The 20330-nt window shown below is 38.9% G+C and overlaps 1 protein-coding gene across 4 annotated transcripts in view; it reads left to right on the top strand.

Moving 5' to 3' along the window:
• The window catches only part of LOC124776391 (protein CLEC16A homolog), a 256003-nt gene that overhangs the window by 35751 nt on the left and 199922 nt on the right, over positions 1-20330 (top strand). For all 4 annotated transcript variants that reach the window (XR_007015616.1, XM_047251363.1, XM_047251362.1 and 1 more), the window contains exons 5-9: positions 1689-1918; positions 2007-2196; positions 4403-4576; positions 18032-18179; positions 18260-18373. Coding sequence is in view for 3 of the 4 variants with exons in the window: in XM_047251363.1 (XP_047107319.1) it covers positions 1689-1918; positions 2007-2196; positions 4403-4576; positions 18032-18179; positions 18260-18373 (856 nt within the window). In the remaining variant the exon portion in view is untranslated. The remainder of the gene's footprint in view (positions 1-1688; positions 1919-2006; positions 2197-4402; positions 4577-18031; positions 18180-18259; positions 18374-20330) is intronic.

Here is a 20330-nt window from a genome sequence, read left to right as displayed (position 1 = left end):
ACCTTTTGACAACTCAATGCTTGTACTATTCAGTATGTGGCCTCTTTTATTGTTAAATTGTTTACATTCTACCAGAACTTTCCTTAACAAATTGTAAAGGTTTGAGAATCCTAAACTGTTTGAGAATTAAAAGTGATTATAGACACGTAAATGAAGAGTAAGAGTAGGTGCAAAGCTCAGAATAAACAGACTCTTGAGCAAGAAGATGGAAATGAAGTTTACAAGAATTTATTTAAGAAGAGGGAGACGTACCAGATCAAATTGAGCAATAAGTTTTGTATAAAAGAAAAGAAGATTGTATGGACGTAAACAGAAGGGACAATTATTTAACAAGGGCTTGTAAGACAAACATAAAAATATGTTGTTTGTATAAAGAAGCAGTAACTGCAAACAAAACATCATGTGGAGCAAGGGAACTGTTAAAAAGGGAGAGAAGAATGTCAAATGAGTGACAGTGGGGAACTGGATCGAATATTTTTATTAATTCAGAATACTCTGACATTCCTTTGAGACTGTGAGAAGGTAAAATGAAAATATGACAAAATCTGTATTTGTAAAGACTATTTACAACTATACTATTGTTTGGAATGATTAGTTTATTCCTCAGGGAGAAAACGTTTGAAGGTTGGGGAAGCTTAGAGCTTTGTCTCCCCTGGTCCATAGAACAGGTGGGTTGCTTTAATTCCAGGCTATTAAGTGATCTGCCCTCCATCTATCCTTCTTTTCCTTTCTGAGGAAAGAACTGACAGTTTTGTAAGTTAGGATCTTTTCTGTTATTTTTTTGTATCTGTTGGCAATTTCTAGAAATTTGCCTCCTGAATTTAAGTACTGACCAGCTATTTTGTTTCCTTTTAATTACATAGTATGTAATAACTACACATTTACCCTCCAAGGCACAAGTGCAGCTCAATTATCAGGCACACATATTGGTTGTATGGGCTGTACATATATGATAGCTGAATGTTAGTTGTAAATTTTCCAACTATATGTGTGATTTTAAAAATGTGGGCCTGTTAACACACCATAAAGATGTACAGGAAGTGAAAGGGGTTCTTGTTGCAGGAAACCTTGCATGAAAGAATTCTTCATAGCCAGGAAACAGCGGAATTAACTCTTAAGTTTGTCTGAATGGGTTTGTGATGAAATGATAAATGTCTGTGTATGAGATCATCAGTTTTTCTCTCTTTGTCTGTTGTCTTATGAATGCAACCAGTCCCTCAATGTTCTGTTTGTTTCTGGTAGTTTGACAGGTGTTGGTTTAAGTGGATGAAAGAACTGGTGTCTAGTAGTAGCAATAATTTATTCATCCAAGTATCTTTTTACATTTATAACTACAGGATTTGTCCTCTTAATAAAAGGGTAAAAAAGGTGTCATATATATAAAGTTGTATTAATATACATATGATTAATGAAGAGTGGGCAGGTGGTCATTTGTGGCCTTGTTGAAGGATATATCTTGGAAGTCCTGGAAATTGTCTGAAATGATGTAGGAAAACAGCAAGAAACCTAAATCAGCATGACTCAGTGTTGTTGTCTTGATACATATCGTATTTCATTGACAACAGGTTTTGTATAGTGTCAAATAGCTGCCTTATAAAAGTGTCACTGAAGATGTTTGGCCTTGTGTGTGTGTGTGTGTGTGTGTGTGTGTGTGTGTGTTATTAATCTCTTTTTTGTCTCACTTTCAGCACACAAATGATTTCCCTTTGTACACTGAGGCAATAAAATTTTTCAACCACCCAGAGAGCATGGTGCGTATTGCAGTACGAACACTGACACTGAATGTATACAGGGTAGAAGACAGATCAATGCTCAAATTTATCCGAGACAAAACAGCTGCTCCATATTTTTCAAACCTTGTTTGGTTCATTGGCAATCACGTCCTAGAGCTTGATATATGTGTTCGAAATGATGCTGAGTAAGTATAGTGCAATCTCAAAGCTTACTGTGTACAATAAAATCTTTCTCTTCCTGAGTTATATTGGTTACCACTTTTTTTGTTGCAGTCATCAGAGTCAGAATCGTCTATCAGATCTCGTTGCTGAACATTTGGATCATTTGCATTATCTGAATGATATTTTATGTTTGGATATTGCTGACTTGAATCAAGTCCTTACAGATCATCTACTGAATAAACTACTTATACCATTATATGTGTATTCCCTAACAAAACGAAGGAGGCATTCACAGCTTGAGGTGAGCATTTTGAGAATTCACTTTGAAACATTTATGCGAGGAAACTAGACATTGTTGACATTAATGCTTACAGATCTAAGAAGTGTAATTTGTTACGGTTGATAAATGTCAAGCAGTTTGGAGGAACACAGAGACTGCAAGAGACATTCAATAAGTAACGCAACACATTTGTCTTTGAAAGCAGGTTGGTTGTATTCAGGATTTCAGTACACCATATTATTACCAACTCTTTTACCTACAAACTGTATTTTTCAAAATAATTTCTGTTTAATGTGATGGCCTTATGCCAGCGTACTGGTAGGGCCTGTATGCCTGCTTGGTACCACTCTACTCCTCATCATCAGAGCCAACATATTGCTTCATCAATGACCTCCCCACCATTACCATACTGCTTCCTGAGGAGTGCATCCTTCATTGGGTCAAATGTATGGAAATCGGAAGATGTGAGATCCAGGCTGTGTTGGTGTATGAGGAGGAACAGTCCAATGAAGTTTTGTGAGCTCCACTTGGTTGCGCAGACTTGTGTGAGACCTACCTACAGAGACGTCCAGTTATGCAGCAATGTGTTTGATTATGATCCTTTGATCACCTCAAATGAGAGTGTTGGTGCATTCCAGTATTGTGGGAATCGCAGCTGTGTGCAGCTGGCCGGCGTATGGGAGATTGGACAGGTTTGTGCAACTTTGTTGCGATGATGACAGATGCCTTGCCCGAGGCTCACCATGATGCTTTTGTTCAGTGCTGGATATCCGTAGACATTCTGCAAGTGCCTGTGAATGTTTGTCAGGATCGTTTTCCGCCAAAAGAAAGTTCTCTGTGTGGATCACACAGTCATTACAGATGCTCTTTTGAAGGCTACGTATAGCACTGCCCCCTATCAGATTTTCATGAAACTATAGGGGCTGAAGTGGGAATATTCCTTGATGTCCCTCAGCCAGTTCTGCATTTTTTGAACCTAAAGTGGCAGAGAAAAATAAATGTTGTGTTACTTACTGAACACCCCTTGTACGTATATCCAAACAAATAGAAGACTCAAGGCTGAGGTTGCATTGGCATGAGAATGAGATAAGTGATTCTGTGAAGTGTGAATAATGTAAAAAGTGAAATTGAGTGCTATTATTCCATGTGAGAAATGACAGGCAAGGTATTCTGCTGGCTTAGCCAACAAATTTCATCTACAGTATGTTTAATGTATGCCAAACTACATACTTTTTTCTGCATTCCATCTGTAGGGGGGGTTCAGCAAGCTGCTCCAGCAACTTTCAGTTGTGGGATCATAGTCAACACAACAAGGGATCACATTAGACATCACACAGTTCACACCCCGAATGTGGAAGAGTTAGTGGTGCAATGAGTAGATGATGATCCTGAAATATGTGTGGCAGGACTGGTGCTGCTGAAGACATAAACTATATTCTTGTGTGGTCTATTCTTAGCAAGTAGTTACTTTACACATATAAACTGCATGGAAACAAGGCATCAGGCTCACGTTAGTGTCAGTGTGTGCACCGGAATTTTGGTAACAGATTCATAGAACCATTTACTTTCGCAGACAAATTAACAGGCACTGTTTATCACCAACTTGGGTGCGAAAAATCCCCTGTGCTATTGGAGAAAGTTTCTCTTGCAGAAAGACAGTGGGTGAAGTTTATGAACAATTGTGCCCCACCTTATTTTATATGCCTCAAGTGACAGAACTTAACACAAACATTTAATGAAGAGTGGGTTGGTCAAAGAGTTTCAGTAGCATGGCCTCTCTGTTCACCTGATCTTGGTCCCTTAAAATTTTTGGCTTTGGGAAAATTTTAGAGCATCAGTGTTTTCCACATTGACTGATAATGTACACACATTACAGGAATATTTCTCCTGTTTGCATTAATTTGTGATTCATTGACAAGAATGTCTGAAAGATGTATAAGAATGAGTGGCAACTCATGTTTCGATAAAAATTTGCTTTTGGGCATATGTTTACAGGCCTTTTTTAGCTTTTTAGCACCCTGTGATATGACATCTTCAAATTAAGCATGTTGAGATTTCACCAAACTGTACATAGTTGCCAAATTACTAATTTGACAGGAAGAAAATGACTAAAAATAATTATATCAGTTCCTTCTGGTTGGTGTGTTAAATTTTTAGTTTAATTATGGTTGAAAATTACAACATATTCAATGATGATAAGTTTTCACTTTTTTGTCCCTTTCTGCAGGATACGAAGCCCCATGTAAGCAGTGTTGTTTCATTATTCCTGTTGTCACAAGTTTTCCTTATAATCACTCACAAGCCACTGGTTCAAGTGTTAGCGTGGATAATACTCAATGGTGACATGGAAATTTTTTCACAAGGAGCTTCTGATAAACTTGCAACTTATAGACGGGCTCAGGTAAGTTACTCATTGCTTATGTTAAATGTTTATGTATTGTAGTACCCTGCCCTCTGTTTCATGCTTTCTGTAGAAAATATCTACATCTACATATATCCTCCGCTAGCCACCAAGCGGTGTGTGGCGGAGAGCACAGTTCGCGCCAAAGTCATATTTCCCCCTCGTCTGTTCCATTTGCGAATTGTGCGAGGGAAAAACGACTGTCTGAACGCCTCAGTGCGAGCTATAATTTCCCTTATCTTTGAATGGTAATCATTGTGTGATTTGAAAGTTTGTGGTAATAATATATGCTCTATATCCTTGGTGAAGATTGGATTTCGGAATTTAGTGAGCAGCCCCTTCTGTTTAGCGCGCCTTCTATTTGCAAGTTTGTCCCACTTCAAACTTTCTATGAGATTTGTAACACTCTCGCGATGGCTAAATGTACAGCCAATAATCTTGCTGCTCTTCTCTTCTCAATCTCTTCAATCGGACCCATCTGGTAAGGGTCCCATACAGACGAAGAATACTCTAAGACTGGACAAACTAACGTATTGTAAGCTATTTCCTTTGTTGAAGGACTGCATCGCTTCAGGATTCTACCAATAAACCACAATCTAGAGTTCACCTTACCTGTTACTTGTATAATCTGATCGTTCCATTTGAGATCATTTTGAATAGTCACACCCAGATACTTGACAGATGTTACCGCTTCCAAAGACTGGGCATTTATTTTGTACTTGTACATTAATGGGGATTTTTGCCGTGTTATATGCAGTAGGTTACACTAATAATATTGAGAGATAACTGCCAGTCATTACACCACACATTTATTTTCTGCAAATCCTCATTGTTTGTTCACAACTTTCGTGTGATACTACTTTCCTGTAGACTACAGCATCATCAGCAAACAGTCTCATGCTGCTGTCAATACTGTCAACCAGATTGTTTATGTAAATCGTAAAAAGCAGTGGACCTATTACGCTGCCCTAGGGCACACCTAAAGTTAGGTTTGTTTCTGTTGAAGTCACCCCGTTCAGGACGACATACTGCTCCCTGCCTGATTGAAAATTTTCTATCCAGCCGCATATGTCATCAGGTAGACTGTAGGCTCGCACTTTTTGGAGCAAGCGACAGTGCAGCACTGAGTCAAACACCTTTTGAAAGTCGAGAAATATGGCATCAGCCTGGGAGCCGGTATCTAGAGCCTGTTGTATATCATGCACAAAGAAGGCCAGCTGTGTCCTGTATGACCGCTGTTTCCTAAAACTGTGCTGGTTTCTGCAGATGAGCTTCTCAGAGTCTAGAAAGGTCCTTATGTCTGGGAAACTATAGCCATAATTTTTCCCAAGGGCATGAAGCTTTACTGTATGGTTAAATGATGATGGTGTCCTCTTGGGTAAAATATTCCGGAGATAAAATAGTCCCCCATTCGGATCTTCGGACGGGGACTACTCAGGACGACGTCGTTATCAGGAGAAATAAAACTGGCGTTCTATGGATTGGAGCGTGGAATGTCAGATCCCTTAATCGAGCAGGTAGGTTAGAAAGTTTAAAAAGGGAAATGGATAAGTTAAAGTTAGATATAGTAGGAATCAGTGAAGTTCGGTGGCAGGAGGAACAAGACTTTTGGTCAGGTGAATACAGGGTTATAAATACAAAATCAAATAGGGGTAATGCAGGAGTAGGGTTAATAATGAATAAAAAAATAGGAGTGCGGGTAAACTACTACAAACAGCATAGTGAACGCCTTATCGTGGCCAAGATAGACACGAATTCCACGCCTACTACAGTAGTACAAGTTTATATGCCACCTAGCTCTGCAAATGACGAAGAAATTGAAGAAATGTATGATGAAATAAAAGAAATTATTCAGATAGTGAAGGGAGAAGAAAATTTAATAGTCATGGGTGACTGGAATTCGTAGTAGGAAAAGGGAGAGAAGGAAACATAGTAGGTGAATATGGATTGGGGCTAAGAAATGAAAGAGGAAGCCACCTGGCGGAATTTTGCACAGAGCACAACTCGGTTCAAGAATCATAAAAGAAGGTTGTATTCATGGAAGAAGCCTGGAGATACTGACAGGTTTCAGATACATTATATTTAGGAACCAGTTTTTAAATTGTAAGACATTTCCAGGGGCAGATGTGGACTCTGACCACAATCTATTGGTTATGAACTGTAGATTGAAACTGCAAAAAGGTGGGAATTTAAGGAGATGGGACCTGGATAAACTGACTAAACCAGAGGTTGTACAGAGTTTCAGGGAGACCGTAAGGGAACAAATGACAGGAATGGGGGAAAGAAATACAGTAGAAGAAGAATGGGTAGCTTTGAGGGATGAAGTAGTGAAGGCAGCAGAGGATTAAGTAGAGGTAAAAAGAAGAGGGCTAGTAGAAATCCTTGGGTAACAGAAGAAATATTGAATTTAATTGATGAAAGGAGAAAATATAAAAATGCAGTAAATGAAGCAGGCAAAAAGGAATACAAACGTCTGAAAAATGAGATTGACAGGAAGTGCAAAATGGCTAAGCAGGGATGGCTAGAGGACAAATGTAAGGATGTAGAGGCTTATCTCACTAGGGGTAAGATAAATAGTGCCTACAGAAAAATTAAAGAGACCTTTGGAGAAAAGAGAACCACTTGTATGAATATCAAGAGCTCAGATGGAAACCCAGTTCTAAGCAAAGAAGGGAAAGCAGAAAGATGGAAGGAGTATATAGAGGGTCTATACAAGGGCGATGTACTTGAGGACAATATTATGGAAATGGAAGAGGATGTAGATGAAGATGAAATGGGAGATACAATACTGCGTGAAGAGTTTGACAGAGCACTGAAAGACCTAAGTCAAAACAAGGCCTCGGGAGTAGACAACATTCCATCAGAACTACTGACAGTCTTGGGAGAGCCAGTCCTGACAAAACTCTACCATCTGGAGAGCAAGATGTACGAGACAGGCAAAATACGCTCAGACTTCAAGAAGAATATAATAATTCCAATCCCAAAGAAAGCAGGTGTTGACAGATGTGAAAATTACCGAACAATCAGTTTAATAGGTCACAGATGCAAAATGCTAACTCGAATTCTTTACAGACGAATGGAAAAACTGGTAGTAGCCAACCTTGGGGAAGATCAGTTTGGATTCCGTAGAAATATTGGAACACGTGAGGCAATACTGACCCCACGATTTATCTTAGAAGCTAGATTAAGGAAAGGCAAACCTAAGTTTCTAGCATTTGTAGACTTAAAGAAAGCTTTTGACAATGTTGACTGGAATACTATTTCATATTCTGAAGGTGGCAGGGGTAAAATATAGGGAGCGAAAGGTTGTTTACAATTTGTACAGAAACCAAATGGCAGTTATAAGAGTCGAGGGTCATGAAAGGGAAGCAGTGGTTGGGAAGGGAGTGAGACAGGGTTGTAGCATCTCCCCGATGTTCTTCAATGTGTATATTGAGCAAGCAGTGAAGGTAACAAAAGAAAAATTCGGAGTAGGTATTAAAATCCATGGAGAAGAAATAAAAACTTTGAGGTTCGCCGATGACATTGTAATTCTGTCAGAGACAGCAAAGGACTTAGAAGAGCAGTTGAACGGAATGGATAGTGTCTTGAAAGGAGGATATAAGATGAACATCAACAAAAGCAAAACGAGGATAATGGAATGTAGTAGAATTAAGTCGGGTGATGCCGAGGGAATTAGATTAGGAAATGAGACACTTAAAGTGGTAAAGGAGTTTTGCTATTTGGGGACCAAAATAACTGATGATGGTCAAAGTAGAGAGGATATAAAATGTAGACTGGCAATGGCAAGGAAAGCGTTTCTGAAGAAGAGAAATTTGTTGACATCGAGTATAGATTTAAATGTCAGGAAGTCGTTTCTGAAAGTATTTGTATGGAGTGTAGCCATGTATGGAAGTGAAACATGGATGATAAATAGTTTGGACAAGAAGAGAATAGAAGCTTTCGAAATGTGGTGCTACAGAAGAATGCTGAAGATTAGATGGGTAGATCATATAACTAATGAGGAGATATTGAATAGGATTGGGGAGAAGAGAAGTTTGTGGCACAACTTGACTAGAAAGAGGGATCGGTTGGTAGGACATGTTCTGAGGCATCAAGGGATCATCAGTTTGGTATTGGAGGGCACTGTGGAGGGTAAAAATCGTAGAGGAAGACCAAGAGATGAATACACTAAACAGATATAGAAGGATGCAGGTTGCAGTAGGTACTGGGAGAGGAAGAAGCTTGCACAGGATAGAGTAGCATGGAGAGCTGCATCAAACCAGTCTCAGGACTGAAGACCACAACAACAACATACATATGTGCATGCAGTTTTCTACACTTTTTATAGATTGCTATGACCTGGGCCTTCTTTCAGTTCTGGGGAACTTTCTGCTGTTCCAATGATCTCGGATACATGATGGATAAGAATGGTGCTATATTTGTAGCATAGTCAACATAAAATCTTACGGGGATACCGGCCTGACCAGATGCCTTTCTGGCGTCTAAGGATCTTAACTGTTTTACAGTCCCAAATACACTAAACGCTATGTCAGCCATCCTTGTGTTTGTTCGATGATTGAAAGTGGGAATGGTGCTGCAGTCCTCTACCGTAAACGAGTTTTTGAAAACTAGGTTTATAATTTTGGCCTTCTGTTTATCATCATCAGTTATATTACCCGTACTGTCAGCAATAGAAGGTATTGAATTATTTGTAGTGTTCATAGATTTTATGTATGACCAAAATTTTTTGGGGTTATTTTTAGAATCTGCAGATAAAATGTTGCTTTCAAATTTGTTAAAAGAATCTCTCATTGCCCTTCTGACAGCTGCTTTCATTTCGCATAATTTCTGTTTGTCAGTGGGGCAGTGACTACGTTTAAAACAACTGTGCAACATTCTCTGCTTTCTCAGCAACTTCCTAATAAATTTGTCGTACCAAGGTGGGTCCTTTCCCTCCCCTATATTTTTGCTAGGCACATACTTCTCTTAGACCTTGGTGTACAATACCTTTAAATTCTGACCAAAGATGCTCAATATCTTTGTGTCCCACGTTGAATGCTTGGAGCTGACTATGAAGATATTCATTAATGACACTTTTATTTGCTTTCCCAAACAAGAAAACTCTATGCTGTTTCTTTGGTGTTTTTGCAACTTCCACTGACATAGAAGCCACAACGACATTATGGTCACTAATACCGTTTTCTAGATTAACTTCCTCAAAATTTGTCGCCAAGATATCTAATATGTTCCTATCTCGAGTTGGTTTTCTAACAAACTGCTCAAGGTTGTATGTTGAGAGTGCTCCTAGAATAACTTCTCATGAATCTTTGCTTCTGCCCCCTGTGATACATGTGTAATTTTCTCAGTCAATGATTAAAGCCTCCACCTATAACTAATGGATAATTTGGATATTTATGTCCTATGTACTCAAGACTTTCCCTGAAACGTTCTGCGACGTTTGTTGTGGATGCTGGTGGTCTATAAAAACATCCTAATACAATGGTCAATCCTTGTCTGACAGCTTTATCCAGACTATTTCACAGTCTGACCCAGTGTCGATCTCAACTCCGTTTAGGCAGTAAAAAAAAAAAAAAAGGCATTTTGCGATAATGTCTTTATTTGGGAGAGACTGGAGTGCAGCTTGTTACTGCAATTATTAACATGTGTTTTTAATGTTGAAGAAGAAGTTGATACAAATACACACATCAAAAAAAGTTTTTCATCACCCCAGTTCCTAGAACTCCTGAAGATAGACGTTGACTGTGGACATTGTATCACAGACACAGTCCCTTTGAATGTTCAGAGATGTCACTAAACCCACCCAAAGATGCAAACCACCATGCATGAGCAGCACTTATTACATGGAGGGGGTCCAACTACTGATCAGTTCCAGTCATTCCTCCAGGAGGGAGGTACATGGCTCGTGTTGTCTGTAGTCAACCATGCCTAGACGGTCAATGCCGTGGTACGGCGGTCAATGCTGCGATTCGATCCCATCCACATTGTTGCTTTATGCTAGGAAGGGCTCTCAACAAGGGAAGTGTCCAGGCGTCTCGGAGTGAACCAAAGTGATGTTGTTCGGGCATGGAGGAGATAAAGAGTGACAGGAACTGTCGATGAAATGCCTCGCTGAGGCCATCCAAGGGCTGCTACACCAGTGGATGACCGCTACCTATGGATTATGGCTCGGAGGAACCTTGACAGCAATGCCACCATGTTGAATAATGCTTTTCGTGCAGCGACAGGATGTTGTGTTATGACTCAAATTGTGTGCAGTAGGCTACATGATGTACTACTTCACTGCCGACGTCCATGGCATTGTCCGTCTTTGCAAACATGACACCATGCAGCGCTGTACAATTGGGCCCAACAGCATGCCAAATGGACCGCACAGGATTGGCATCACGTTTTCTTCACCGATGAATGTTGCATATGCCTTCAACCAGAAAATTGTCAGAGACTTGTTTGGAGGCAACCTGGTCAGGCTGAACACCTCAGACACACTATCCAGCGAGTGCAGCAAGGTGGAGGTTCCCTGCTGTTTTGGGGTGGCATTATGTGGGGCCGACGTATGCCACTGGTGATCATGGAAGGCGCCGTAATGGCTATATGATATGTGACTGCCATCTTCTGAACAATTCATCTTCATGGATGACAATTCGTGCCCCCATCGTGCACATCTTTTGAATGACTTTCTTTAGGATAGTGACATCACTCGACTAGAGTGGCCAGCATGTTCTCCAGACATGAGCCCTATCGAACATGTGTGGGATGAATTGAAAACAGCTGTTTATGGACGATGTGACCCACCAAACACTCTGAGGGATCTAAGCTGAATTGCTGTTGAGAGACGGGACACTCTAGACCAACAGTGCCTTGATGAACTTGTGGATAGTATGCCACGATGAATAAAGGCATGCATCAATGCAAGAGGACCTGCTACTATGTATTAGAGGTACCGGTGTGTACAGCAATCTGGACCACCACCTCTGAAGGTCTCGCTGTAGGGTTGTACAACATGAAATGCGTGGTTTTCATGAGCAATATAAAGGGCGGAAATGATGTTTGTGTTGATCTCTATTCCAATTTTTTGTACAGGTTCTGGAACTCTTGGAACCGAGATGATGCAAAACTTTTTTTGATGTGTGTATTTTGGTTAATTGTAATGCTTGTCAGTTCGTGGTGCAGTGAATCCACAGTGAAAAATTACTGTGCAGAATAAGTTAAAATTTAAGTCAAATTCTGATAAAGGTCCAGTTTTAATATCATGGAGATTAAATTCGATCTGGAACTTAGATATGAGATTTCATTTTAAGATAAAAGTTAGGTGATTGATAATAATGTTCTCTACCTTGACATTCTCAACACTTTTCACAGTCTTTCATTCATTCATTCATTCATTCAGTCGGAGAACTTTTACATGGGAGAGATAAAAGAAACTGAATATTTTTAAGATGTTAGCAAATAATTTAATTGTATGACTATGACACTGCCAGCAAAACATTCCAAGCATTTGTTTGTCAAGCATTTGCATCTGCAAGTTTGCACAGACATGGGTGAATTATGTGGACACAAAAATCTTTGGTCATTTGCCAAATAGTATTAAAAGTCTGACAGATAGCCAACCAACATTTAAAAGCAAATTAAAAGAATTTCTGAATGACAACTCCTTCTACTCAATAGATGAATTCTTAGACATGAAGTAGTAACTGAAAAAATTTAAGTAGTTATTTTGTGTAAAGAAAATTTACGTTAAAGTGGCACGTTCCACATCATTACGAAATGTCATATTCATGATCTACGGAACAAGGATTAATGTATGTATGTATTAAGTTGCAGACAGGTACAATTAAGACGCTTACACAAAGCATTCAGCCATAGCCTTCATCAGCAGAAGAGAAACACACACACACACACACACACACACACACACACACACACTGTGGTAAGTGGCAGTCTGTATTTTCCTACATTGTTGATATTCCTATGTGGAGTTTCCTTTGTTTGATAAATTTTAGGCCTGATGATTGCATTTATTATTTCTAAATAAAGTGAGCACAATGTTTTGCTAATACAACTTCTTCTACCACCATTGGTTATTGCATTATGCGCCATTTCTACTGAAATAATGTAATGGATTCGCACATCTTAAGGTGATATGCTCGTTTCGCAATATCATTGACTCAGTTCCATAAAGACTCACAAAATGTTAAAACCATATAAGAATTAAAAAAAAAAAATAATAATAATCTAATCGTGGATAGGAGTCAGTGGGCTTTCAAAAATCAAATATGGAAGTATGTTATGTGTTTTAAATCATAGCAAAATAAGAACTGATTGTGATTAGTACATAGCAAAATATTGTGCACATAATCTAAATCTCTTCTCCACAAACCAAGGTATGGTTTCAGAATCATACTCCCAACCCTTTTGCATTCCTGTAGAGGGAACTATGGTAGACTGTGTTTCGCATATATGTTGTGGAAAGTAACAGGAATTTCATGTTGTGTAGGTGTCTATTTTGCTGTAACCAGCAAACCCACAATTCTTTTGACACTTTGAGGACTGGACAGCTATGGTGTTATTCAGCTGGCTGATAATGTGCATTTCCCACCATTTTTCTGACTTTTGTGTAGCGATTCCTATTGTACATAATTTATACCACTTTATTGCATTTGAAAAGTATATTTTTTCCATGAAATGCTCCAAAGAAACATAAAATTATGTCTATAAGATTCTTTATATTGAAATTAAAATGTATTGTTTTTGAAACAACAGCAGTTGTTTTGTCTGTAATTTCCCAGATGGAAATAAGATTAGAATCTGTTGGTACTATAAATAAAATTGTTTTAAAATGTGGTTTTCATTATTTAAATTACTTAGTTGTATTTGGTTTAGTGTGAAAAATTTTGAAGCTTTTTGGAAAATGAAGCCCTACGTCACATTCTTGCAGTAGTACCTGGTATCTCTCCTTCCCAATTTGTCAGATATTGCTTTGCTTCTTTCTGCAGAAACTTTGCATCACCTCTTAGGCTATTTTGACTTTTCTGCAGCTGGAATCAATTTAGAAAAATGTCTTACACTGAGTTATTTACAGGTGAATTGTTTTCAGTGGAAGTTGAGTCAACCAATCCACCTTTGTTCACCAAAGCCTTTAACCAATTCACTAATGAACTCAATAAGATGTTTATTAGTTGGCTTCGACTTTTTATGTAGAACATACGAATTTACAACTATCATTATGAAAAGGTGAAAAGAAACTTTATTCCACCACTTTATTGACATTCTCAAAAAAGGGTTGACACTTGCCTTGTTTTTGTTGTAATTCAAAGTACAATTAGGTTTCATCTTCTCTGTGATTCCTAACTTCGTTTTGACATTGACGTTAGTTGCTGTCATCTTATGTTTTGTTGTCAAAATAAGTACTTCCCTAGTGTTTTACCACTTCACAAATAGCAGAAGGTCTCATCTATGAAAATAAAGTTCATTTTTTTTTTCAGTCTCTGTGCTACATGATCTTTAGCTATATTTCATTACTGTAATCACTGCTCTGGTTTTGTTGCTCCATAAATGATGGGAGTAGATCAGTACTAATGTAAAAATGACCCGTGTGAAGAGTATGGCCTTTACCATAGAAACTTTCTCACAGTCTGTTTACTCTGCAGAATGTTATTATTAGCATTTGCGTGACTACCAGAATATATTTCTCGTTTCAAAATGTGAAACAATTTATGCCATGTTTCTCACACTTAATTTTCATGTAGACTTTGAAATAAGTCTGTTGTGAAAAGGGCAGATTGCTTCATCTACTGTGAGATTTTCTCTTTTTTTCGTACGCACTTTCGCTTTTTGTCACGAATATGTCAAAGATGGGTCACACCTGATGAATAGGATTGTGTACTTCTTGATTTAAAAAAAATTAAAGTCACATTATCTATGAGATGTAAAATTTGCAGAATTGGCAAAAAATGGTCTCATGATAAACACTGTCCTGCGACCAGTATTTGGTCATTTTCGGTTTTCTAATGAGGCACATTTGTAAAACAACACCAAAAACTTCTACAGTCCACCGAGTTTCACAATACTTGACTTGTGCCAAACGAAATGTGGCTTGAGGTTCCCTGTTGCATTTAGCTTGCCAAGATATGTTCTAGTACGCGATTTGTCTCTCATTTTACCATCTTCAGCGGTTCTTTATCAAAAAAGTAGGTAAAATGATCAAACATGCGAGTGTACTAGTCAATTTGAATTCCACTTGATTCTTCAAAAATTGGAAGCTGTGGAACGTCATCTGTCCACTGCCCAGTCAAAGCAGGCAGATTGCTAAGTTGAGGCAGAGGGATCTCTGATGCAGTATCAACATCAGCAGCTTCATCATTAGGGCTTGCTGACTCTGCATCATCACAGATGCCTTCTTTTTCTATAGCACATATCTTAAAAATTAGCTTCCTTGTGTACAGTAGACAATACGTACACTTACAGAAAATATGTGACAAAACAAATAGCTTACTGTTATTGCTTTTGAAACTAGAAATTTGTTCATCAAGTGACGCTGACAACACAGGCAACTACTGAGGCCCTTTGCTTTGTGTGTGGCCTTCTGAGGCATTGTGTGAAGCAATAAGAAGAATCAGCATGCCGCAAAGCAAGTAACATTCCTGCCGATAAGAATTACAGGTGCTTCAAGTTGTATTTTTATTGTGGTAGTACAGGCTTCACTAAATACCTTTATGTAGATAACAGAAGTAAAGCAAATGTTGGGATACCTTTACAAAGCTGGGTCTTCTTTTCAGAGTAAATCTGCCTGCTGTAGAAGCTATGTCACACATTTCAAAAGTGTTAAGGACCCAACTCTCTTGTACAAAACAGCTTTAAACATCTGATTATGTTACAGATGAGTTATTGTGTTAAATACTAGATGTTAACAAGTGAGTGAGAAAAAAATTTAGAAAAGATTTAAAATTAAAAGTTGTTCTGCCTCAAGACGTATACACAGTCTCTCACTGTAATACATGTCTTACTGTGACACCTTAACACAATGTTGCACCTCTTAATAAATAGATTATGCCAGCATTTACAATTTGATCAATAATTAAACTATATATTGAAAATCAAATTTTTGTTCCCCCTGAAGCCATTAGATAGGCATCCTGCAGCCGGGACTGGGAGGCCATGCTCCGGTTAGCCATGTAGTAATATAGGTTTCGACATCTCTTATTGCCCTATCCATTTGATAATGAAAAATGGAAACCATGTTGTTATCTTCTTCAGTGAAGCAATTTCGGAAGGCAAAATGTAGTACTTTGGCCTCTATTTTATCTCATTCCATTTTGTTGCCGTTGTAACAATTGATTTGCTTTAAAAAGGACATAGCCAATTTCATTCTTCATCCATGCCCATATCTGAGCTTGTGCTTAATGTGACTTGGCTGTCAAAGGGGCATTAAACTGTAATCTTAATCAAAAATGTCTCAAACAGCCATTCTAATTTTTTCTTTGGCTTTTCCAGCTTTTCTTTGCCGGTAAGGACTTTTGGTTTCATTTGAATCTGCTATGCAGTTATCTCTGCTTTTGTAGTAATTTTCTAATATTATTATTTAACAAATATGGTTCCTTTCCATCATTTAGCCTATTATCTTTCACTGCACAAACAAATTTAGCACTTTGTCTAAAATATTGTGGGTCCTTGATATTGTTCTTGCAAGAGCTCAGTCATTGATGCTGGCTGGCTAGGCAAGTTGTAATCATTTCCTGACACACTTTTGAACCAAAAATATTTTACTTCAAGGAAGTATTTTCCTTCAACGCCAGTAATCAGTGATGCTTCAGTAAGCATGTGGTGACTATTCTTGTTTGTATGGTCAGTGAATTGAAAGTTTTGGGCTTGCTTGTTGCCATACAATTGGTTTCCCTCATAAATAATTTATCTAACCATGTGATCAAGTAATGTTTGGAAATCCTTTGCAAAAAGCTTGCAGTGATCTTTGTGTTTACCTCACGTTCTAAATATTTGTGTCATCCAGTTTATAGTAAATTGTAATAGACATTACTGGAATTTTCATGTTAATATGCAGATTTTCACGTATGCATGTGTGTGTGTTACTTGCTGTAATAAATGGGAGGTAACTCAGGGATGTTACCTTGAACATTCCTGTGGTTGACTAATGCCAGGTGTACATTTTTCTGTTTCTTACTTGCTAGGGCATATATTCCCATCCGCTCTTGACCCACTGCTGACTTTCGGTTGTACTTCATTTAAGTGTGTATGGGACCCAAATATGGGTCTTTCTGATTGAATTAAAGGTCCCTCACATTCGTGACATTGGTATTAACCTGCCCTATTAGCTACCTATGTGTTGTGTATGCTTGTACATTTCAAGGGCACCCTAAAATTGACCAGATAGTGTAGGTTAGGCTGTTCCAGTTCATGTACCTGTTGGTGGGCAGCTGGGCAACCCTGGAACAGATGGTCAGGAGTGGGCAAGCAGATGAAGCGCAGGCAGTAAGGCTGCTGGGGTATAGCTTATATGATTCTCCTACACTAGCCGAATACCTCCGGGAGGGATTGCCCAAATGGTTTGTGCATTCGCTTAATGTCTGTGGTAGGACCATCTGGTGGGTAGCTGTATTAGCTGTGCCTGCCTGCTAGTGGGTTGTGGGGCACCCATCAATACCCACGCCCTATCGGGCAGCCTTGTGACAGCCTCTACTAGATTTTCAACAGAGCTTCTCGTTTTAGCTTTCCACCCAAGTGGCAGACTCTGCAAGAGAGGCGCTCTGCATCGCGGTGTAGCTTGCTCGCCAGGTTTCGAGAAGGTGCGTTTCTGGATGAGGTATCGAATATATTGCTTCCCCCTACTTATACCTCCCGAGGAGATCACGAATGTAAAATTAGAGAGATTAGAGCACGCGGTGAGGCTTTCAGACAGTCGTTCTTCCCGCGAACCATACGCGACTGGAACAGGAAAGGGAGGTAATGACAGTGGCACGTAAAGTGCCCTCCGCCACACACCGTTGGGTGGCTTGCGGAGTATAAATGTAGATGTAGATGTAGATGTAGATGTAGATGTAGATGTAGAACACAGAGGAACTAAGACCTTATTGGGGACATTTGCAATGTTCCTCAATTTAGATGACAGATTTGCTCATGAGCTATAATTACTGAATATTACGCTCACCTTTTTATTTCTTCATGACCATAAATACTAAAAAGCTCGGACTACTACTCCTTTTTGGCTGAAAGCTAAAATCTATCGCAGTCTTTATGTTGTGCCTGTCTGCGACTTGACATCTTCTAGTAGCAGTCGATCCTCTTCATGACTTTATCGTATTTCATGTTTCATGTCAACAGTAATTGACTCTCATTTACAGGGCTACTCGGAATTGATTGGGGAACAAGTAAGAAATAATTTTGCACACCTTCTCTTCAACCATATATTGTTTCCAACTAATTTTTGTTTTCATCTGGAGACAGGTCACTGGAACGATAAAACCTGGGTTTGTTCCACCAACAGAGACACTGGAAAAATCTTTGGAAACAAGCGCACTTGATATTACAAAGGAAAGTGATGCATCGCCTGGTACTGATGCTGTATTAGGAACAAATTCCTGTCTTGAAAAAAGTAGGCAGTATTCCGATCTATATTGTCAACACTTTGTTTGTAGATGTATATATTTTAAGAACGTGAAACCTTGTTTTCAGAAACTACAGAAAATCAAGAGAGCAATGACAATACATTGAGTGAGTATCCTGATGATGATTCTACTGACCTTAATGTCAACATAACAGATGAAGAAAAAGAGCGCTTGGCACTAGGTAAGGGGCAGCAACATAAAATTTTTTTTTTTTTAGAATAACTGCACTTGAATTTAATTGCTGAGGGAAGATTTGCACCAATCAGTCACTATTTGCTACCATAAAGAATTTCAAGATGGAACTAATAAATAAAAATGAAGAAAGACAACCACTCACATAAAGTTTATTAATGTGTTACTTATGTTTACATGCCGTACATCTGTCAGCTACAGGTCAAGTCATTGTCTAGCTTTTCAAATCTATTTTATTAACTGTTACCAGTTTAGGATGTTTTCACACTTGTGTACATGAGGTGCTAATTTAATTATATTATATGTAGCAAATAGAATTCCAGATGCTCTCCCTCCATATGTGTGTATTGCTCTTTGAAACACTTATTAGAACACAATAATTTGTCCCATCAAACAGGAACTGATACTTAAAATGGATGTTGACATTATTGACTTTTCACGCACCTCTGAGAAGAAAGTATTGGTATGGAGTGGTAAGCATTACTTCTATTAACTGTTGTAGGGTAAATCTAAATATTTACATACTTTCTGTAGGTGGACGTGAAACAACCGACACTAAAGAATGAGTAAATAAATTTGGAAACCTAAGCATTGAATTTTTACTGCACGACTTCCTTCAATAATATACTTTGCAGTTCTTTAAACCTCTTGAATTTAAGTGGACATGAATAATATTCAAGATAAGTTTATCGTACCATGTATGTTTGGTAATATTCAGTAATTGGTACATTATTTCTCATGTGTTTAACTGGCATAGTGACAAGCAGTCATAATATAATTGAACTGCAGAGCATATCTAACAAAATTTATATATATATATATATATATATATATATATATATATATATATATAAAAGATGAGGTGACTTACCGAACGAAAGCGCTGGCAGGTCGATAGACACACAAACATACACACAAAATTCAAGCTTTCGCAACAAACTGTTGCCTCATCAGGAAAGAGGGAAGGAGAGGGAAAGACGAAAGGAAGTGGGTTTTAAGGGAGAGGGTAAGGAGTCATTCCAATCCCGGGAGCGGAAAGACTTACCTTAGGGGGAAAAAAGGACAGGTATACACTCGCACACACACACACATATCCATCCACACATATACTATGTATATGTGTGTGTGTGTGCGAGTGTATACCCGTCCTTTTTTCCCCCTAAGGTAAGTCTTTCCGCTCCCGGGATTGGAATGACTCCTTACCCTCTCCCTTAAAACCCACTCCCTTTCGTCTTTCCCTCTCCTTCCCTCTTTCCTGATGAGGCAACAGTTTGTTGCGAAAGCTTGAATTTTGTGTGTGTGTGTATATATATATATATATATATATATATATATATATATATATATATATACATATTCATGTCACCCTCACAACACCCCCATTAAGTTTTATTTGGTTCCATCAGATTCACCTGGTCCTACTCCAAATCCCATGCCACTTTCCTTGACGTTGACCTCCACCTGTCCAATGGCCAGCTTCACACGTCCGTCCACATCAAACCCACCAACAAGCAACAGTACCTCCATTACGACAGCTGCCACCCATTCCACATCAAACGGTCCCTTCCCTACAGCCTAGGTCGTCGTGGCAAACGAATCTGCTCCAGTCCGGAATCCCTGAACCATTACACCCACAACCTGACAACAGCTTTCGCATCCCGCAACTACCCTCCCGACCTGGTACAGAAGCAAATAACCAGAGCCACTTCCTCATCCTCTCAAACCCAGAACCTCCCACAGAAGAAACACTAAAGTGCCCCACTTGTGACAGGATACTTTCCGGGACTGGATCAGACTCTGAATGTGGCTCTCCAGCAGGGATACGACTTCCTCAAATCCTGCCCTAAATGAGATCCATCCTTCATGAAATCCTCCCCACTCCACCAAGAGTGTCTTTCCGCCGTCCACCTAACCTTCGTAACCTCTTAGTTCATCCCTATGAAATC

This window comes from Schistocerca piceifrons, chromosome 2 (assembly GCF_021461385.2).
Source record: "Schistocerca piceifrons isolate TAMUIC-IGC-003096 chromosome 2, iqSchPice1.1, whole genome shotgun sequence".
Lineage (NCBI taxonomy): Eukaryota > Metazoa > Arthropoda > Insecta > Orthoptera > Acrididae > Schistocerca > Schistocerca piceifrons.
Note: the sequence above shows the minus strand (reverse complement) of the source record. Positions and strands in the feature narration are given on the sequence as shown.